This window comes from Amblyraja radiata, chromosome 10, assembly GCF_010909765.2.
Source record: "Amblyraja radiata isolate CabotCenter1 chromosome 10, sAmbRad1.1.pri, whole genome shotgun sequence".
In the NCBI taxonomy this organism is placed as follows: Eukaryota; Metazoa; Chordata; class Chondrichthyes; order Rajiformes; family Rajidae; genus Amblyraja; species Amblyraja radiata.
Genome location: NC_045965.1, coordinates 50,236,652 through 50,259,909, shown reverse-complemented (window position 1 = coordinate 50,259,909; position 23,258 = coordinate 50,236,652). Strand labels below are relative to the sequence as shown.

Below are 23,258 nucleotides of genomic sequence, written 5' to 3'. Positions count from 1 at the left end.
AAAGTGGCAGGCCGGAAAATCCAGGGCAAAAATCAAAAAGGGCCACTTTTCAACATAATTGTATAAGGGGTAAGAGTGTTGTAAAAACAAGCCTGAAGGCTTTGTGTCTCAATGCAAGGAGCATTCGTAATAAGGTGGATGAGTTGAATGTGCAGATAGCTATTAATGACTATGATATAGTTGGGATCACGGAGACATGGCTCCAGGGTGACCAAGGCTGGGAGCTGAACATCCAGGGATATTCAATATTCAGGAGGGATAGAGAGAAAGGAAAAGGAGGTGGGGTAGCGTTGCTGATTAGAGAGGAGATTAACGCAATGGAAAGGAAGGACATTAGTTTGCAGGATGTGGAATCGGTATGGGTAGAGCTGCGAAACACTAAGGGGCAGAAAACGCTGGTGGGTGTTGTGTACAGGCCACCTAACAGTAGTAGTGAAGTTGGAGATGGTATCAAACAGGAAATTAGAAATGCGTGCGACAAAGGCAAAACCGTTATAATGGGTGACTTCAATCTACATATAGATTGGGTGAATCAAATTGGCATGGGGTGCTGAGGAAGAGGATTTTTTGGAATGTATGCGGGATAGTTATCTAAATCAACATGTAGAGGAACCAACGAGAGAGCAGGCTATTTTAGACTGGGTATTGAATAATGAGGAAGGGTTAGTTAGCAGTCTTGTTGTACGTGCCCCCTTGGGCAAGAGTGACCATAATATGGTTGAGTTCTTCATTAGGATGGAGAGTGACATTGTTAATTCAGAAACAATGGTTCTGAACTTAAAGAAAGGTAACTTTGAGGGTATGAGACGTGAATTGGCCAAGATTGACTGGCAATTAATTCTAAAAGGGTTGACGGTGGATTTGCAATGGAAGACATTTAAAGACTGCATGGATGAACTACAAAAATTGTTCATCCCAGTTTGGCAAAAGAATAAATCAGGGAAGGTAGTGCATCCGTGGATAACAAGGGAAATCAGGGATAGTGTCAAAGCGAAGGATGATGCGTACAAATTAGCCAGAAAAAGCAGCATACCGGAGGACTGGGAGAAATTCAGAGACCAGCAGAGGAGGACAACGGGCTTAATTAGGAAAGGAAAAATAGATTATGAAAGAAAACTGGCAGGGAACATAAAAACTGACTGCAAAAGTTTTTATAGATATGTGAAAAGAAAGAGATTAGTTAAAACAAATGTAGGTCCCTTGCAGTCAGAAACAGGTGAGTTGATCATGGGGAACAAGGATATGGCGGACCAATTGAATAACTACTTTGGTTCCGTCTTCACTAAGGAAGACATAAATAATCTGCCGGAAATAGCAGGGGACCGCGGGTCAAAGGAGTTGGAGGAATTGAGTGAAATCCAGGTTAGCCGGGAAGTGGTGTTGGGTAAATTGAATGGATTAAAGGCCGATAAATCCCCAGGGCCAGATAGGCTGCATCCCAGAGTACTTAAGGAAGTAGCTCCAGAAATAGTGGATGCATTAGTAATAATCTTTCAAAACTCTTTAGATTCTGGAGTAGTTCCTGAGGATTGGCGGGTAGCAAACGTAACCCCACTTTTTAAGAAGGGAGGGAGAGAGAAAACGGGGAATTACAGACCAGTTAGTCTAACATCGGTAGTGGGGAAACTGCTAGAGTCAGTTATTAAAGATGGGATAGCAGCACATTTGGAAAGTGGTGAAATCATTGGACAAAGTCAGCATGGATTTACAAAAGGTAAATCATGTCTGACGAATCTTATAGAATTCTTCGAGGATGTAACTAGTAGCGTGGATAGGGGAGAACCAGTGGATGTGGTGTATCTGGACTTCCAGAAGGCTTTCGACAAGGTCCCACATAAGAGATTAGTTTACAAACTTAAAGCACACGGCATTGGGGGTTCAGTATTGATGTGGATAGAGAACTGGCTGGCAAACAGGAAGCAAAGAGTAGGAGTAAACGGGTCCTTTTCACAATGGCAGGCAGTGACTAGTGGGGTACCGCAAGGCTCAGTGCTGGGACCCCAGCTATTTACAATATATATTAATGATCTGGATGAGGGAATTGAAGGCAATATCTCCAAGTTTGCGGATGACACTAAGCTGGGGGGCAGTGTTAGCTGTGAGGAGGATGCTAGGAGACTGCAAGGTGACTTGGATAGGCTGGGTGAGTGGGCAAATGTTTGGCAGATGCAGTATAATGTGGATAAATGTGAGGTTATCCATTTTGGTGGCAAAAACAGGAAAGCAGACTATTATCTAAATGGTGGCCGACTAGGAAAAGGGGAGATGCAGCGAGACCTGGGTGTCATGGTACACCAGTCATTGAAAGTGGGCATGCAGGTGCAGCAGGCAGTGAAGAAAGCGAATGGTATGTTAGCTTTCATAGCAAAAGGATTTGAGTTTAGGAGCAGGGAGGTTCTACTGCAGTTGTGGGTCTTGGTGAGACCACACCTGGAGTATTGCGTACAGTTTTGGTCTCCAAATCTGAGGAAGGACATTATTGCCATAGAGGGAGTGCAGAGAAGGTTCACCAGACTGATTCCTGGGATGTCAGGACTGTCTTATGAAGAAAGACTGGATAGACTTGGTTTATACTCTTTAGAATTTAGGAGATTGAGAGGGGATCTTATTGAAACTTACAAAATTCTTAAGGGGTTGGACAGGCTAGATGCAGGAAGATTGCTCCCGATGTTGGGGAAGTCCAGGACAAGGGGTCACAGCTTAAGGATAAGGGGGAAATCCTTTAAAACCGAGATGAGAAGAACTTTTTTCACACAGAGAGTGGTGAATCTCTGGAACTCCATGCCACAGAGGGTAGTCGAGGCCAGTTCATTGGCTATATTTAAGAGGGAGTTAGATGTGGCCCTTGTGGCTAAGGGGATCAGAGGGTATGGAGAGAAGGCAGGTACGGGATACTGAGTTGGATGATCAGCCATGATCATATTGAATGGCGGTGCAGGCTTGAAGGGCCGAATGGCCTACTCCTGCACCTAATTTCTATGTTTCTATGTTTCTTACCTGTTAAAAACTGCCCAAATGGTCAATTTGTGCGCTGTAATTAATTGTGGCGGGTGACTGAGCGCTCTGAACCAAATGCTCTAGTATCTTTGCTCTGAACCCGAGCACCAAGGTGTAAGCGGCTGAAGGAGCGCATTCCTCGGGACTTCCCACACTCTCCCCCTGGGGTCAGCGCTGTCCGGCCACGGCCGCCTTCCGCCCCGTCTCCCCCAGTGCGGCCACGCTGTCATGGACTGTGGGTCGGCAGCGCTCACACACAGGGCCGGGTGGAGCGGGGCTGCGCCTCCGGGCAATGGACACACGGGGACGAAAACCCGGCAACGTCCCCGTCAGCTGCAGCAGAGTTGGGGACAATCTGGTCCCTCCGCCCACCCAGAGACACTGACCGCGCTGCGCCGGCACCCCGATCCCCGTCCCCCATCCTGGCCGCGGTGACAGACGGCCTCGGGTCCGCGAGTGTGGAACCAATCTGTGGAGTCCGGATGCTGGGTCAGAAGAAGGGCCTGCTGTACTGGCAGCCATAGTAAGTGCTTACCTGACGTTGTCCACGTGTGCTCCAGAAGGCGTTGTGTGGCAACAGCACGGGTCACGGGTCGTGACCTTGACTGCCGTGCAACCTCCCTATTTGGGGAAATTCAAGTGGTCATAGGGAAAATGTGCAATATCCAAACTTACTTGAGGTCAGGATTTAACCCATTTCTCTGGTGCTGTGAGTTAGCTACTTTACTAGCCCCATCATTTTGCATGTGAGGATCTTCTATTAAAGTCATTTTCTCATCAGAGAAGTTTGTGAGAAGTACTGAACTTGGTAATTAAGGGTCTGAGATTTAACGCTGTGTGCAGTAACAATGCCATAGCCCATTTGAATGACTGGTGCTGTGAATTATTTATCATGTCCCATCTGTGTATAAAATCACAAGAGAATAGAGAGGATGTCTTTTCCTGACAGTAGGGCCATCGAGAACCACAGGACACGTTTACACTGAGAGGGGAAAGATTTAATTGGAACCTGAGGTGCAACTTTTTTCACACAGGATAGTGGGTATAAAGAATGAATTGCCAGAGGAGGTAGTTGAGGCAGGTACAATAGCTACATTTAAAATACATTTGAGCAGTTACATGGGTAGGAAAGGACCAAACGCGGGCAGGTGGGACTAGCATAGATGGGGCATCTTGGTTGGCACGGGCATGTTGGACCAAAAGCCTGTTTCTATGCTGTCTGACTAATAAGTTCACACGGCCACAATATGAGATTTTTTTGGCAGAAGACTGAACACTTTATCATAGATAGAGGTTTTTATTGAATATTGTAAAGATGGAGAGAGGGAGAGACTTTTAGGGAGGGAAGTATTCTGGAGAGTATTCTGAGGGATAGGATATCCAGGCATTTGGATGGGCAAGGGCTGATTAGGGACAGTCAGCATGGTTTTGTATGTGGGAGGTCGTGTCTCACAAACATGATTGATTTTTTTGAAGACATGACCAAAAAGGTTGATGAGGGCAGAGCTGTAGATGTTGTGTACATGGACTTCAGTAATGCGTTCGACAAGGTTCTGCATGGTAGGCTGCTCTGGAAGGTTAGATCACATGGGATCAAAGGAGAGATAGCTGAATGGATAGCAAATTGGCTCCATGGAAGGAAGCAGAGGGTAATGGTGGAAGGTTGGTTCTCAGACTGGATGCCTGTGACTAGTGGTGTGCCTCAGGGTCCGGTGTTGGGCCCGTTACTGTTTGTCATCTACATCAATGATTTAGATGAGAACATACAGGGCAAGATTAGCAAGTTTGCTGATACAGGTAATACAAAAGTTAGTGGTTTTGCAGATAGTGAAGATGGTTGTGAACGATTGCAGCAGGATCTGGATTGATTGGCCAGGTGGGTGGAGAAGTGGTTGATGGAATTTAATACAGAGAAGTGTGAGGTGTTGCATTGTGGGATGTTGAACAAGTGCAAGACCTACACAGTAAATGGCAGGCCTTTGTGTAGTGTTGTAGAGCAGAGGGATCTAGGAGTACAGGTGCATGGTTCCTTGAAGGTCTAGTCGCAGGTAGATAAGGTGGTCAAAAAGGTTTTTGGCACTTTGGCCTTCATCAGTCAGAGTATTGAGTATAGAAATTGGGAGGTCATGTTGCAGTTGTATAAGACGTTGGTGAGACCGTATTTAGAATATTGTGTTCAGTTCTGGTCACCATGTTATAGGAAAGATATTGTCAAGCATGAAACGGTTCAGACAAGATTTACGAGGATGTTGCCAGGAGTCCAGGGTGGAATTTGAAATTCAGCAAAAATATATATATTTAAATCTCTGCTTTCTGCAAGACAGTGTTGATGTCAAGTTCAAGTGAGTTTATTGTCATGTGTCCCTGATAGGACAATGAAATTCTTGCTTTGCTTCAGCAAACAGAACATAGTTGGCATTGACTACAAAACAGATAAGTGTGTCCATATACCATTATATAAATATATACACACATGAATAAATAAACTGATAAAGTGATAATAACAGATAATGGGCTATTAATGTTCATAGTTTTGTCCAAGCCAAGTTTAATAGCATGATGGCTGTGGGGAAGTAGCTATTCCTGAACCTGGTCGTTGCAGTCTTCAGGCTCCTGTACCTTCTACCTGAAGGTAGCAGGGAGATAAGTGTGTGGCCAGGATGGTGTGGGTCCTTGATGATACTGCCAGCCTTTTTGAGGCAGTGACTGCGATAGATCCCCTCGATGGAAGGGAGGTCAGAGCCGATGATGGACTGGGCAGTGTTTACTACTTTTTGTAGTCTTTTCCTCTCCTGGGTGCTCAAGTTGCCTAACCAAGCCACGATGCAACCGGTCAGCATGCTCTCTACTGTGCACTGTAGAAGTTAGAGAGAATCCTCCTTGACAAACCGACTCTCCGTAATCTTCTCAGGAAGTAGAGGCGCTGATGCGCTTTCTTAATAATTGCATCAGTGTTCTCGGACCAGGAAAGATCTTCAGAGATGTGCACGCCCAGGAATTTGAAGCTCTTGACCCTTTCAACCATCGACCCGTTGATATAAACGGGACTGTGGGTCCCCATCCTACTCCTTCCAAAGTCCACAATCAGTTCCTTGGTTTTGCTGGTGTTGAGGGCCAGGTTATTGTGCTGGCACCATATGGACAGTTGCTCGATCTCTCTTCTATACTCTGACTCATCCCCATCAGTGATACGTCCCACAACAGTGGGTGTCGTCAGCGAACTTGATGATGGAGTTCGCACTATGACCGGCAGTATGAGTACAGCAGGGGGCTAAGCACGCAGCCTTGAATTGCTCCCGTGCTGATTGTTATCGAGTCTGACACATTTCCACCAATACGAACAGACTATGGTCTGAGAATGAGGAAGTCAAGGATCCAATTGCAGAGGGATGTGCAGAGGCCTAGTTCTGCGAGTTTGGTAACCAGCTTGGGGGGGGGGGGGGGGGGGGGGGGGGAGGGGATGATTGTATTAAATACTGAGCTGTAATCAATCAATAACAGCCTGACATATGAGTTTTTGTTGTCCAAGTGGTCCAGAGCGGAGTGGAGGGCCAGCAAGATCGCATCCACCGTTGATCTGTTGTGGCGGTAAGCGATCTGCAGTGGGTCCGGTTTTTGTCGAGGTAGGAGTTGATTTGCGCCATAATCAACCTCTCAAAGCACTTCATCATCATAGGCGATAGCCATTGAGGCACGTCACCTTACTCTTCTTGGGCACTAGTATAGTGTTAAATGTCTCTATAAACATCACCAATTATGTTTTGACCTTCAAGTATTACTGAAGGAGAATTTCTTAAAGCTGTTTGATGCGGGCACAATTACCATTTGTATTGGTTAATGGGAAAGATTTGAACGGGTATCGGATTTAAACGGGTCAGGTCATTAAGGGCTCCGGTCGAACGGGTTTCCTGGCTGACTTGCAGGTAAAGGGTCTGTCCCACTTACGCGACCTTGGCTTGCAAATTACGCAACCTCTCCCCCTCCCTCTTCCCCCCCCCCTCCCTCTTCCCCCTCCCTCTTCCCCCCCCTCTCTCTCTCTCCCCCTCCCTCTCTCTCTCTCTCTCTTTCTCTCTCCCTCTCTCCCCCCCCCCTCTCCAAGGTTGGTTCTGTTTGCCTTTATTTGCTTCAGTTTTGTCTGTTTAAGTGTTATTTATCACATTATAGCTTTTGAAAGATTCAACCGGGTATCAGACGCCTTCTAAGGGCTGAATCGACCCATTCGCGGGGCCTTTCATCGCCCAGCGCAGCTTAAAATGAAACTGCTGCGTCAAGGCGATCGAGGCTCCTGATGTTGAAGCCGCCGCTGGCCGATTTTAAGCCGCGGCAGGAGATGAAAGGCACCGCAAACGGTCCGATTCAAGCCCCACGATTCGGGGCGGACGAAGCTGCTGTTGCTGGAGTTTAGAGTTGGTCATCAACCAGGTCAGCTCCCGATGTTACCGTTCACAGGGCCCACTGCCGAAGCCTCACATGTGTGTGTGTGCCCGTGGCCACCAAGAAGCTGCGGCCCCAAAATGTGTGTCCCCCCCGTCCCCCCCCCCCCCATGGTTTGATAGCGATTTCCGCCCCTGCTAGATGGTGTGAGCTATAGGGAGAGGTTGAGTAGGCTGGGTCTCTATTCCATGGAGTGCAGGAGGATGAGGGGAGATCTTATAGAGGTGTATAAAATCATGAGAGGAATAGTTCGGGTAGATACACAGAGTCTTTTGCCCAGAGTAGGGAAATTGAGGACCTGAGGACATAGGTACAAGGTGAAGGGGAAAAGATTTAACAGGAATCCGAGGGGTATCTTTTTCACACGAAGGGTGGTGGGTGTATGGAACAAGCTGCCAGACGAGGTAGTTGAGGCTGGAACTATCCTATTGTTTAAGAAACAGTTAGACAGGTACATGGATAGGACAGGTTTGGAGGGATATGGACCAAGCGCAGGCAAGTGGGACTAGTGTAGCTGGGACATTGTTGGCCGGTGTGGGCGAGTTTGGCCGAAGGGCGTGTTTCCACACTGTATCACTCGATGAACTCCCGAGTTAGGAACTTGGCAGCTAAGTGAATAACTGGAAGTAAATATGATTCAAGATGCTGGATTTGGAAGATTGCAAATGCCTTAGGGCAGGGGTGTCAAACTCATTTTAGGTCACGGGCATGCGCGAACGAAGTCCAATCCGGCACCGCGGACAGCTGCAGCCCCCTCTGGTATTGGGGAAATCATTCTGCGGGCCGGATCGGACCACTTCGCGGGATGGCTGGTGAGCGCATCCGACCCGCAGGCCATGAGTTTGACACCCCTGCCTTCGAGGGTTATAGGTCCTGAGGATATTATAAAGACTGGGGATTTTGAATTTTAATATTGATTCATCAATTAAGCTAGTGTTAGCATGTGTTAAGCATGCAATGCGTTTGTGAGGGAATGAAACCTGGTGAGATATGGGCAGCAAAATTTTGGTGACTAGGTTTGTGAAGAGTAGCATAAAATCGGGAAGTAACAATGGTAAGGATGATTCAGAAAATCAGAAAAAGCAAGGGTGGTGATAGAAATAGGCAATGTTAGCAATGCTGTTGTGATGCCAGAAATTCCACTCAGAGTCAAGTGTGACACAACGCTGCAAACAGTTGGTTCACATTCAGACAGTTAACGTTATAGTGATCTTCAAGAGTTACAGATTTGGAGTCATACAGTGTGAAAACAGGCCCTTCAGCCCAACTTGCTCATGTTGACCAACATGACCCAACTACACTAGTCCCACCTGCTTACGTTTGACCCATATTTCTCTAAATCTATCCTATCTGTGTAGTTATCCAAATGTTTTTTGAACGTTGTGAGTATCTGCCTCAACTACCTCATCCGGCAGCTAATTCCATATACCTACCACCTCTCTGGGTAAAAACGTTGCCTTTCAAGTTCCTATTCAATCTTTCCCACCTCACCTTAAACCTATGTCCACTGGTTTTTGATTCCACTACTCTGGGTGAACGACTTTGTACATTTACTCTACTTGTTCTTCTCATGATCTTATACACCTCTGAAAGATCACCCCTCACATTGCACTCCAAGAGTCCTAGAGAGCTCAACCTCTCCCTATAGTTCAGATGCTCCAGACAACCTTCTCGTAAATCTTCTCTGCACCATTTCTAACTTAACAACATCTTTCCGATAACAGGGTGAACAAAACTAAATACGATACTCTAAATGTGACCTCGCTAATGTCAAACCAGCATCTGAAGTTTCTTCCTACACACTTTGTCTATCATGTACAACTAATTTGGTCATCTTTGTATTTGGTGAAAGGAAAGTTCTTATCGTTTAGTTCTTGATATTAGGCAAGCAGTCTGATATTTTACAGATGGTGGAGGGACAAGGGACATAGTGATTGGGTAAAGCTGTTTGTCTTCATAAATGCAGGAACCAATGCACTGTTCTGGAATTATGTTGTTAAGGCACAAATAATTGCAACATCATTGTTGTTAGATATTGGCTTTGGTATTGCCAAATATTTCAAAATTAAGAAATTTAAGTGAAACATCCCCATCTCACCACAATTATAACCACCTCCTTTTCTGGTCCCTCTGTGCCCTCTGTTTTTGACTCCCATCTTCTGACCATTGTCTTTTTTACCTCACAATTCCCATATGCTTCATCCTAGTTTGCTGTATTCCTTCCTTTCCCCTTTCCTAAAATTCTCCACCCCTTTCTCTGAGCAGGAAGCCCCCCGCTGCATTGTACTCGAATTATTGCCAAATGAATCTCAACATTTGCATTGTTCAATACCATCAATGTGGTTCATGCCAATTTAAGAAGATATATTTGTGTTTTGTGCAGCTACAAATATTGTTATTTGTCCTTAAAACGATGCAGGTTTGTAGGTATCACACACAACAAATACAAATAAGTTGTTTAATGCACAGACTCAAATACCAATCTTATGTCTGGTCAATTCCCTCAAACGATGGTTGAAGTGACGGAGAGAGTGGGTGGTGATACTAATTGCATCAAATTGTCTTTTTTTGCCATATAATTACTTCAAATACATCCTCATGGCAAAGAAAGAGGTGATTGGTCCATCGAGTCGATATCGGCCCTCAGAGCAATCCCATTCCCTCACTTATTTCCATGTAACCTATCCTTTCATATGCATTCATCAACTTTATGTACAGTAATCTGCCTTGCCTGGTCTTTCCTGGTAACGTTATGCAGAAATGATTGATGCAAAAATTCTCTCATTTCATGTTAGAAACCAAAAAGTTCTGGCTCTATTCTGGAAACCCTATTACATATAAATGGAAATTGAGTATCATCAGGTTGTTCATGCTCATCAAAACTGATCTTTCTTTTCCTGCGAAACTATTGCAAGCATATGAAGGATGTATCTGCATGACAATTTAATTTATGCTACTTTAAATTTCTGCAGTGCGATTAGTAAAATTAACACAGAATCTGCTTAATCACTAATGCTGTCATCCATTGTGATATTTTCTGAATAATGTAAACTGTATCGCCCAATCATTTTTTGTCGATTGACATTGAGCACTATTGAATGTCGGGAACGTCTAGCACTCAGATTTGTTGCTGCGCCTTTAAATATGCAATTTCATAGCCTGGCCATTTACAAATTACAAGAAAAATATTGGTGGCGAAAAAGGTGTTGTGTCAGCCCAAGATTACTCCTCGAAATTCCTGCATCCTGTACTAGCAGCCCATTATTGGCTGGTGATTGGTTTCACCTCCACAAAAACAGTATACCTATCATTAATTCAAATTTTCAACCATTCTCAAATCCTGCAGTTATGACGATGGAACTTAGACCTAGAAATCCAGTAATGTGGTACAGTAGGGCTTATGGATGAATGGATGGTTCCCTTCTATCCACAAGTGTTTTACTAAAACAATTTTGTGTAAATGTATGTATTTTCACAAAGCAGGTGGTTTTATGTGGATGTATTTTCATCACTATTTCCTAATTTTAAACTTGTGTTTTCTTTGGACAGGTGCTGTAGAATTCTAGGAATAATGTGAAGATGAGTTTTCTGGGATCTGTCCGCAATTTGTTGCTGGCTGTTTGTCTGATGTTGGTCCTTGGATTTCTGTATTATTCTGCTGGGAAGTTACACATGCATGGATGGGGTCAGGAACCACGTGAGTTATAAACCTACTATTTTTAAATGTCTTTAAATAGTTTTCCGATATTTGGATCAAAGTATGATATGCTAATTAAAATTCAGTTTCAACATCTTTTACAATTGACAAGTTGTCACTTTGGAGTAATTTTTGTTGCTGATTATGTTAAATGGAAGTAAATGCTAGTTTTGATTTTTCCAAAGTGTTTGAACTGTGCTATCACTAACATATATATGTTTAAGAAGGAACCACAGATGCTGGAAAATCAAAGGTAGACAAAAGTGCTGGAGAAACTCAGCGGGTGCAGCAGCATCTATGGAGCTCCATAGATGCCGACATATATATGTGTCTTTTTACAATACTGCACATAAATATGTGACAAAGGGGTCAAATTCCTTCAAAAAACGTTAACAAGCACTTTATTGGGTTCATGACTAACATAGTATCAACAAAAAATATAAGAAAAGATAGCATATTGATGGCAAATTTCCGAAAATGGCATCAGAATACACAAATACATTTTGTGTAACGGTGATCTGGCTGGCACAGTAAGTGCACGTATTTCTTATTCCTTTTTATGTTTAGGAATACCACATGGAATAATAAAATTGCAAACACCGTTTCCACTGCATTCACCTGATCGTGTAGTAGAATACCGCATCCATCTGAGTGGACACTGCAACGCGCATTACACATCATACACACAATGTACGTTGTGATGGGCACTAAAAGGTTTGGTGTCCCAGAAAACGAACGTTACATTATTAGCGAAAAACATAACCGGTACATTACCTCATAGATTTGAGCTATATCGATGGCCGATGATTCGTCAGAACGTTTGATTTGGGATGATTGTTTAGTAAGTAAAATGTCTCCGTAACGGTCGTTGCGGAGCTTCCCAAAGTTGACACGAAGAAATTAAGTTAGCGACTTGGTCCGTACGAAAGGTAAACAAGAGACAGTGTGTTGCCAAATTGAAGATTGGCTCAGTTTCTTAGTTTTGATGTCCAGTTTATGTCCAAAACATTTTTTAATTGATTTTTTGAAAGTTGGAAAATATATTGTAAGCGGTCGTTGCGTTTTTGTCACCACGATGTTTTTGATATATTAAATTGGAAAATAAGAAAAAATAATGAACTCGCCCAAAAATCGCTACTACCATAGGATACCTCGTTGGGTTTTTGAAAACCATTAGAGGTTTGGAGCCTCCGTGAGTTAAATGGTCGTTGTGACAATAGACACCAAGCACAATGACTGTTACGGGATCTTTACTGTACTGTATTATATTTATGTTACTGTATTTTTCTCCTGATATTGATGAAGATATTTTCTCAGATTATCAAAATGTATATGTATGAGGGGCCATATGAAGTTTATTAAATATGAAATTAAATATTCATGACTAAATGTGGCAGAGTTTTTAAAGCCACATTTTTGATGTCCAAATTGGTGGTAAAACGATGAAGATTTGTCTGTCATGAAAAAAGTTTTTGTCTTTCGGTCTTGAAGTTATCTAATTTATATCTGTTATTTGTAACGTTTCACATGATGGGTGGATATTTGTTAAGAACAGTGTATTGGTGTAAAAAACTGAGTAATGATCTTGTTCCTCAAAATCTCTCCAGTATTGTAAAAAGACACATATGCAAAATCACTGACAATTTTAATCCAACTTTTATAGGTATGTATTGAATTTTCCTTGTGATGAAAGTGGACACATGGTCATGCTGAACATTTTATAGAATTCTATTCTCAATCCTTTCATTTCATCTTAATAAAGGTTATTACAGCAGGTTGTAACAGCTATTCTGAATGATGGGCAAAGAAGGAAAAAACGAAAGATTAAGTTCTTTTCCTGTTAAATTGTACACTAATGTTTCTGAATCGAGGTTTATATTTCATTTAAAAATAGGCTGTGCTCCATTACAGCAGGTTGTAACAGCTATTCTGAATGATGGGCAAAGAAGGAAAAAACGAAAGATTAAGTTCTTTTCCTGTTAAATTGTACACTAATGTTTCTGAATCGAGGTTTATATTTCATTTAAAAATAGGCTGTGCTCCATTGCACAAGCTACATTTGTCAATGTTTATCAGTCTTGTGGATAATTGATTGAAACATTCAAGTAATACAATTTTTTAGAAAATACACAAATATTTTGTAACCTTGGATAAAGTTTTATGAGCTATGTAAAGATTAATACATTATTTTTCACGTAAGAAAATCAAGAATGAGACATCTTAGGTTTAAGTTGATTGTGGAGTTATTTAATAGGAACCTGAGGGGCAGCTTTTTCCACACAGACAATGGTGGGTATATGGAACAACTGCCAGAGTTAGTAATTGAGACAGGTACAATAATAACATTTAAAAGACATTTAGAGAAGTAGATTTATAGTAAAGGTCTAGAGGGGTATGGACCAAACATGGGGAAACATAGAAAATAGGTGCTGGAGTGGGCCATATGGCCCTTTGAGCCAGTACCGACCGCCTTTCCATATAATCATGGCTGCTCATCCAAAATCAGTACCCCATTCTGGCTTTTTCCCCATATCCCTTGATTCCCTTAGCCCTAAGAGCTAAATCGAACTTTCCCTTGAAAACAAGACTAGCTTAGATAGGGCAACTTGTTTGTCATGGTTCTGTATGACTATAATGAGCCTTCTAAATGATAGCAGGCAGCCTTGGAAGACTTATCTATACTCCCAAGCCTTTCCTGACGTCCTCTGAGTGAGGGCTACGTGTATATATGTATGTAGTTTGTTTTGTTGTGCTTTTCTTATAACAAATGTAAAGCACTTTGGCCAACGAGAGTTGTTTTTTAAATGTGCTATATAAATAAATGTGACTTGACTTGACTTCTAGAGAAGTACATCTTCTTTTAAGTCTTCTGTTCTGTAGAATGTTCTATGAACATGCTAGTAAAAAATAGCCACCTTTTTCTTCCTTTCCTGCAATTTACAATTAGCTTGATTCATTTGTTTATAATTTAACTGCTGATATGTCTTGGTGTAAAGCTGATTTTTTTTTTTAAGCAGGGATTTTGGTTACACTGTTAGGACACAGTCAATTAATCAGTTGATCTGTATAGTGATGAACAGGATTGTCAATTAAATCTTCTCTTGGTAATCTGGATGGACTGGTAACTTTTTAAAAAATGTGCATTTTGGGGGTTTTTTCAGTGATAACTGCTGCTAGTGACATGACCATCATGTATGACAGAAATACTATTCAAATAAACTAGTCCAGATTGGTGAAACAATGTAGTTGTGAATCTGTGAAGTTGTCAGTAATTAATTAAACCATGCATTGAATTAGATGTCATCCAGTCTCTGTAATTGATTTTATGGTGTGCCATTGTGTGTAATTTCTTGCCTTTCACAGGTGTAAGTTTCTGTATCTGTTTTATGATTTGTTAACATATCAACTGATCAGCCAGATGCTGAACCATCAAGGTTCCTGAATAACAGGAGTGTATATTTTTTGAGATTTACTGTACTTTGGATCAAATTAAGTAGTATTTGTCAATTTGAATGAAATTAAATTGGGGAAATAGCATTTTGCTGCGTTCAGTAGTTTTGCGTGCAGGCAGGAATTTACTTTGTACTGCCCAAGAAGATCTCAGTGATCTGCATCAATAACTGCATTCTGGTAACACTTACATCTAGTGTAATGAACTACTTTGAGAGGTTGGTTATGGCAACAATCAAATCTTGTCTCAGAAATGGCTTGGATCTGCTTCAATTTGCTATCACCTCAACAGGTCCATAGCAGATGCTATGTCGCTGGCTTGCCACTCTGCTCAGGATCATCTGGACAACTGGAACATATATGTCAGGCTGCTGTTCAATGAGTGCAGCTCACTGTTCAACACCATCATCTCCTCCAAACTCATCACCAGCTTCCCTGACCTGGACCTCTATCTCCCTTTGCAACTGGATCCTTGACTTCCCCATCAGCAGACCTGAATCAATGCAGATTGGTAACAACTTTTCCTTCTCACTGACGATCAACAGAGGCGCACCTTCACTTGGTGCTTGGCCCCTTGTTCTATTTTCATTACTCCCATGACTGGCTCAAGCACAGTTCCAATGCTATCTATACATTCGCCAAAGCACCATTGTGTTTGGCAGAATTATAGGTGTTGATGAGAGTGAGCACAGAGGAGGAAAATAGAACAGCTGGTTGAATGGTGCTGAAACGTAACTTCTCACTCAAGGTCATCAAGACCAAATAACTAATTGTCGACTTAAGAGAGGTTTGGCACCACATGCCAGTTTTCATTTGTGGGTCTGTTGTGGAGAGCATTAATAGCTTCAAATTCCTGGACATTAACATCTTGGAAGACCTGCCTTGGGCCCAGCACATGGGTGGAATCATAAAGATGGCACGCCAGTGCTGCTTCTTTCTTAGAACAATCAAGAGATTTGGCATGTTACTGAATACTCTACAACCATTTACAGATGTACTGTAGAAAGTAAAAAATAAAGTGCTGGCGGAACTCAACAGGCCTGGCAGCATCTGTGGAGGGAATGGACAGACGATGTAAAGGTCAGAAAGGAAGCTACACGCAAACTGGAAGAACAGTTCCTCATATTCCGCTTGAATAGCTTATAACCTAATGTTATAAGCGTTGAATTATCTAATTTCAAGTAACACGCCCCATCTCTCGCTCTCCCCCCCCCCCCCCCCCCCAATCCCAGATGTGCACACATTTCTCCCACCTTCTCCTTCTACCACTACTTGGTGGGTAGTCTTCTCCAATTGTCTAACATTACTTGAAGATTTTGAATTTTTTTTCAATCCAAATCAATGAGATGCTGCCTTAACTGTGCAGTTTATTTGACATGGCTGTGTATTACGTGCTGACTGGCTATACCTGTATTTCGTGAAAACCTGCGTTTAGCTTTCATCAGGCTGTCACAGTAACCAAATTATGACCTCTTTTGTTTTTGGCTTGCTCTCGCTTGTCTTCTCCAAACATATATGTTCCTTCCACCTCCTTGGCCTTCATTTTTTCAAGTCAAGTCGAGCTTATTGTCACATGCTCATGTACAATGAGATACAAATACAGCAAAAAACTTGCTTGCAGCAGTATCATAGCTATATACACAGACAGCACACAAAACATAATTATACATAGATTATGCAAAACAATGAAAAAATCCAAGACATTAATACAAAAACACGAATCGTCGTTCTCTGCCATCCATTAACATTAAAATAACATTTATTCATAAGAAACTATTATATCTTGCACATCAAAACATTTATTTTTTTGCAGCTTGAACAATAAGTACCTACTTTACTTGGTCCCCTGTTTATCAAGAGTTAAGAGTGTTTTATTGTCATATGTCCCAGATAGAACAATAAAATTCTTACTTGCTGCAGCACCACAGAATATGTCATCATAATAAATAATATATTACATCATCTCTAAAAGCAATTGATAAAGAATCAACATTGTATAAGATTATTAAGTGACAAGAAGCAGAAGATCAGAATCGCCTCCAGTTAGTCTATTCCTTTTTCCTATTCCACCATACAATACGATTATTCCTGATCTCTTACCTTAGTACTATATTTCTGTGCCAACCCCTTATCCTTTGAATTCCTTAATACTTAAAATGGGCCCCATCCATGAATTAATAGCCTGCTAGTTTTTATCATTTTCTCATGAAAATGACATTTTATATGTGACTGCAATGGTGTTGGTGATTGCTTGTTCTGTTGGAATTACATCTCAAAAACAGACTGGTGTAGAAATTCTGATGGCAAGTGCGATGTTTTGTTTTAATTTTTTAACAAATCCATTGAGTAAATGCAATTAAATATTTTGTAGTGTGGCAATAGTGCACTTTTAGATTTTTGTTTTGAGTCCTTCGTGTGTACTATAAATACGGACTAGTGATTTCAACCTGCAGGCAAAGCACTTTGGCATTGTGCAATATTGTTCTTTGCGAGTCCTGTATGCCTTAAACTCTTTAGCTGGAATTAATAGGGGTTTGAAATCTGATTCAGTGATATTTAAATAGGACTCTTCCTGAGAAGCATAACTGATTTTCTTACTTTGTGGACAAAAGCCCGTTGTTAAAGTATTTAATGTGTGTGTGACCTACTTTGGCACCATGTTTTCATTCTCAAATTAGATCAAGTAGTGCTGTTGAGGGGGTATGGGGCCATACACACAAATGAGCTTGCTGTTTCAGAGAAGTACAGGCATTGTGGATGCAGAAGTAGATGATGGGATTCAAAGTAACATTAGCAAATTTGCAGATGACACAAAGCTGGGTGACAGTGTGAACTGTGAGGAGGATGCTATGAGAATGCAGAGTGACTTGGACAGGTTGTGGGAGTGGGCAGATGCATGGCAGATGAAGTTTAATGCGGATAAATGTGAGGTTATCCACTTTGGTAGCAAAAACAGGAAGGCAGATTACTATCTAAATGGCGTCAAGTTGGGAAAAGGGGAAGCACAACGGGATCTGGGGGTCCTTGTACAGTCTATGAAAGTAAGCACAAATAGGGAGTGCAGCGTAGGTTTACAAGGTTAATTCCCGGGATGGCGGGACTGTCATATGCTGCGAGAATGGAGCAGCTGGGCTTGTACACTCTGGAGTTTAGAAGGATGAGAGGGTATCTCATTGAAACATATAAGATTGTTAGGGGCTTGGACACGCTAGAGGCAGGAAACATGTTCCCGATGTTGGGGGAGTCCAGAACCAGGGGCCACAGTTTAAGAAAAAGGAGTAAGCCATTTAGAACGGAGACGAGGAAACACTTTTTCTCACAGAGAGTGGTGAGTCTGTGGAATTCTCTGCCTCAGAGGGTGGAGGAGGCAGGTTCTCTGGATGCTTTCAAGAGAGAGCTAGATAGGGCTCTACAAAATAGCGGAGTCAGGGGATATGGGGAGAAAGCAGGAACGGTGTACTGATTGGGGATGATCAGCCATGATCACATTGAATGGCTGTGCTGGCTCAAAGGGTCAAATGGCCTACTCCTGCACCTATTGTCTATTGCAAAGCAATCAGTGTCTGCCTAATGAAAATAAAAACTTTGTCCTGATGCAAGGTTTTGAATGAAGCGTTGACCATCCAATTTCTCTGCGATGGTACTTGACCTTCTGGGTTCTGCCAACAGTTTATTTTTTCCCCAGCAAGCAGAATTTTGCCTTTCAAATCTTATCCACCAGCTGCCTGCAGCTGAACCAGAGCAGAGAGGTGTAGGAAGGAACTGCAGATGCTGGTTTAAATCAAAGATAGACACAAAAAGCTGGAGTAACTCAAAGGGACAGGCAGTATCTCTGGGGAGATGGAATGGGTGACGTTTCGAGTCGAGACCCTTCTTCAGACTGAAAGTCACGGGAAACGGAAACGAGATATATAGACAATGATGTTGAGTGATATAGAACAATGAATGAGATATGCAAAAAAGTAACAATGATAAAGGAAACAGGCCATTCTTAGCGCTTAGCGGAGTTGGTCCTCACCCTCAACAACTTTACATTTGACTCCTCCCATTTCCTCCAAACACAAGGCGTAGCTATGGGCACACGCATGGGCCCCAGCTACGCCTGCCTCTTTGTCGGGTACGTTGAACAATCCTTGTTCGAGACGTACCAGGGCCCCATCCCCGACCTCTACCTCCGTTACATTGATGACGGCTTTGGGGCCACCTCCTGCACCTACACACAACTGACTGACTTCATCCACTTCACCACCAACTTCCATCCGACACTCCAATACACCTGGACGATTTCCGACACTTCCCTACCATTCCTTGACCTCACCATCTCCATCGCAGGGGACAGACTCCTGACCGACATACATTACAAACCCACTGACTCACATGGCTATCTGGACTACACGTCTTCCCACCCTGCCCCCTGTAAAGACTCCATCCCCTACTCCCAATTCCTCCGCCTACGCCGCATCTGTTCCCAGGATGAGACATTCCATACCAGGGCATCGGAAATGTCCTCGTTCTTCAGGGAACGGGGATTCCCCTCCGCCACCATAGATGAGGCTCACACCAGGATCTCATCCATACCCCGTAACACTGCTCTCTCTCCCCATCCCCGCACTCGCAACAAGGGCAGAGTCCCTCTGGTCCTCACCTTTCACCCCACCAGCCGGCAAATACAACACATAATCCTCCGCCATTTCCGCCACCTCCAACGTGATCCCACCACTCGCCACATCTTCCCATCTCCCCCCATGTCTGCCTTCCGCAAAGACCGCTCCCTCCGCAACTCCCTCGTCAATTCTTCCCTTCCCTCCCGCACCACCCCCTCCTCGGGCACTTTCCGTTGCAACCGCAAGAAATGCAACACATGTCCCTTCACCTCCCCCCTCGACTCCATTCAAGGACCCAAGCAGTCGTTCCAGGTGCGACAAAGGTTCACCTGTATCTCCTCCAACCTCATCTACTGCATCCGCTGCTCTAGATGTCAGCTGATTTACATCGGGGAGACCAAGCGTAGGTTGGGCGATCGTTTCGCCGAACACCTCCGCTCAGTCCGCAATAACCTACCTGAACTCCCGGTGGCTCAGCACTTCAACTCCCCCTCCCATTCCCAAACCGACCTCTCTGTCCTGGGTCTCCTCCATTGCCAGAGTGAGCAACAGCGGAAATTGGAGGAACAGCACCTCATATTCCGTCTGGGGACCTTGCGTCCGTATGGCATTAACATTGAATTCTCCCAATTTTGCTAGCCCTTGCTGTCTCCTCCCCTTCCTTAACCCTCTAGCTGTCTCCTCCCATCCACCCGCCCTCGGGCTCCTCCTCCTCCTCCCCTTTTCCTTCTTTCTGCCCCCCCACCCCCCATCAGTCTGAAGAAGGGTTTCGGCCCGAAACGTCGCCTATTTCCTTCGCTCCATAGATGCTGCTGCACCCGCTGAGTTTCCCCAGCAATTTTGTGTACCATTGTTAGCTGTTTGTTGGGTGAGAACGAGAAGCTGGTGCGACGGGTGGGAAAGGGTGGAGAGAGAGTTGACCAGGTAGGTCCAGGCGGGCTGAGCGAAGATGTTCAGCGAAACGACCGTCCAGTCTACGTTAGGTCTCGCTGATGTATAAGAGTCCACATCTTGAACAACGGATGCAGTAGATGAGGTTGGATGAGGCGCAACTGAACCTCTGTCTAACCTGAAAGCACTATCGGGGTTCCTGGATAGGGTCAAGGGAGGAGGTATAGGGACAGGTGTTGCATCTCCTGCAGTTGCAGGTGAAGGTACCTGGGGAGGGGTTGGTTTGGATGGGAAGCGATGAGTTAACCAGGGAGTTGCGGAAGGCGGAAAGGGGTGGAGATGGGAAGATGTGACTAGAGGTAGGATCCCATTGCAGGTGGCAAAAATGTTGGGGGATTATGTGTTGTATGCGATGGATGATGTGGTGAAAGGAAAGGACAAAGGGGACTCTGTCCCCATTGCAACTACGGGGAGGGGGAGCAAGGGCGGAGCTGTGGGATACCGAGGTGACATGTTGGTCATCTATTGTCCTGGAAGACCCATTGTTTCTGCGTGTTCTTGTCCCACCGAACTTATTTCCACATACCGCAACTCCATCCTATCCCCCCTCACACGCTCTTCGTATCCTCCATGACTTCCGTTTTCTAGGCCCCCATTCCTTCATCTTCACCATGGATGTCCAGTCACTTTCCACCTCCATCCCCCACCAGGAGGGTCTTAAAGCACTTTGTTTCTTCCTCGACCGCAGAACCAACCAATACTCTGCCGATACTCTCCTCCGTCTAGCGGAGCTGGTCCTTACCCTCTACAACTTTTCGTATGACTCTTCCCATTTCCTCCAAATCCAAGGCGTAGCGATGGGCACATGCATGGGCCCCAGCTATGCCTGCTTCTTCGTAGGGTACGTCGAACAATCCTTGTTCGAAGCGTACCGTGGCCCGATCCCTGAACTCTACCTCCGCTGAATTGACGACTGCATTGGTGCTACGTCCTGCACACATGCAGAACGAACTGACTTCATCCATTTCACCACCATCATCCATCTGGCACTCAATTTCACCTGGACCATTTCTGACATCTCCCTACCGTTTCTTGACCTCACTATCCATCGCAGGTAACAGACTACTGACTGTCCTACTACAAACCCATTGACTCCCATGGCTATCTGGACTACACTTCTTCCCACCCTGCTTCCTGTAAAGACTATCCCCTACTCCCAATTCCTCCGTCTGCGCCGCATGGATGAGGTGTTCCAAACCAGGGCATCGGAGATGTCCTCATTCTTTAGGGAGCGGGGGTTCCCCTCTTCGACTATAGATGAGGCTCTCACCAGGGTCTCTTCTATATACCGCAGCTCCGCTCTCACTCCTCACACCTCCACTCGTAACAAGGACAGAGTCCCCCTTGTCCTCACCTTCCCAGCTCGTCATAGACAACAGATAATACTCCGACATTTTTGTCACCTTCAACGGGATCCCACCACTGGCCACATCTTCCCATTTCAGCTTTCCGCAGAGACCTCTCCCTCCGTAACTCCCTGATCAATTTGTCCCTTCCCACCCAAACCACCCCTCCCCTGGTACTTTCCCTTGCAACCGCAGAAAATGCTACATTTGTCGCTTTACCTCCCCCCTCGACTCCACAAAAGGACCCAAGCAGTCTTTCCAGGCAGAGGCAGAGGTTCACCTGCACCTCTTCCAACCTCATCTATTGCATCCACTGCTCTAGGTGTCAACTGCTCATCATCGGCTTGGCGATCACTTTGCCCAACACCTCCGTGCAGTCCGCATTAACCAACCCGATCTCCCGGTGGCTCAGCACTTCAACTCCCCTCCCATTCCATATCCGACCTTTTGCCTTGGGCCTCCTTCATGGCCAGAGTGAGTCCCACCGCAAATTGGAAGAACAGCACCTCATATTTTGCTTGGGTAGTTTACACCCCAGCGGTATGAACATTGACTTCTCCGATTTCAGATAGTCCTTGCTTTCTCCCTCCTTTCCCTCCCCTTCCCAGCTCTCCCACAGCCCACTGTCTCCGCCTCATCCTTTATTCTTCCCTCCCCGCCCCCCACCCCCACATAAGTCTGAAGAAGTGTCTCGACCCGAAACGTCACCTAATCCTTCGCTCCATAGATGCTGCCTCACCCGCTGAATTTCTCCAGCATTTTTGTCTACCTTCGATTTTTCCAGCATCTGCAGTTCTTTCTTAAGCTTTGGTCATGTCACTAATAGATCTTGGGTGTATGATGTGGGGACATATGGTTAAGAATGGATGGTAGTAATATAGTTTGGAGCAGAAATTATCAAAGTTATGGAAGAATGTCATTTTTTTGCAAATCTTTATGATTTACACTGAGCACTATTTAGTATTTGCTTTCAATTATATTTGGCCAACATTTATGCTCCATTCCTTTTGAGGAAAATAACCATGATGATTAGTTTTCTTACAGTTTCTCTGTAGCACTCATATCTTTCACCACATCATGAGCCAACATCTTTTGTACTCTTCTGGATATGTCAACAAATAGGAAATCACACATAACCTTTTTTATGAGAGGAATATGTGCATGGTTTAGATATCACACCACATCTCAGTTGTCTCCTATCTTAGACTTTTAATTTGTGTCGATTAATGCTGAAATGGTCCTGATGTAGCTGAAGATCAGACAGATGTCAAAGTGACAAATCATTTGAATCAGATTTGCCCTTTTCTAGATGTAGGAAAATCCACATATCAAAATAAATGACAGTGTCTTTCTGACACTGAACACTTGGAAAGAGCCTGGAGTATCTTGTTATCAGTGCATGCATTCAATGAGCTTTCAACAGTGGAAGGAAACGGGTCACGGCAAGTTTCCAGTTGAAGAGTCATATGGACATTCTGTGGCTTATGCTGAATCACTATTTTAACAACGCTCCCTGAAAGAGTGTAATGTTGAAGAGTTTAGGTATAGTGCAATTTAAAAAGTGGAATAATTTTCAGATATTTCCTTAAAGTATACACTTTTAAGTAAATTAAACGATGTGCATCTAATATTTTAGTACATTGAAAACAATGTTTGGAACAAATAAATGTGGGAAAATCTATTAGATTTCACTGATCTCTTGGCTGTACACTATATTATAACTATCTTGTGAAAATTACTAACTTAGGTTTAACTTTTACAGTACTTCTCTTTTGAAGA

The 23,258-nt window shown here is 43.8% G+C and overlaps 1 protein-coding gene across 6 annotated transcripts in view; it reads left to right on the top strand.

Annotated features, from left to right (window-relative positions):
• st3gal3 (ST3 beta-galactoside alpha-2,3-sialyltransferase 3) overlaps window positions 1–23,258 on the top strand; it is a 378,440-nt gene that overhangs the window by 106,087 nt on the left and 249,095 nt on the right. For all 6 annotated transcript variants that reach the window (XM_033028810.1, XM_033028812.1, XM_033028811.1 and 3 more), the window contains exon 2: window positions 10,981–11,128. In XM_033028810.1, the coding sequence (XP_032884701.1) occupies window positions 11,011–11,128 (118 nt within the window). In that variant the 5' untranslated portion in view covers window positions 10,981–11,010. The remainder of the gene's footprint in view (window positions 1–10,980; window positions 11,129–23,258) is intronic.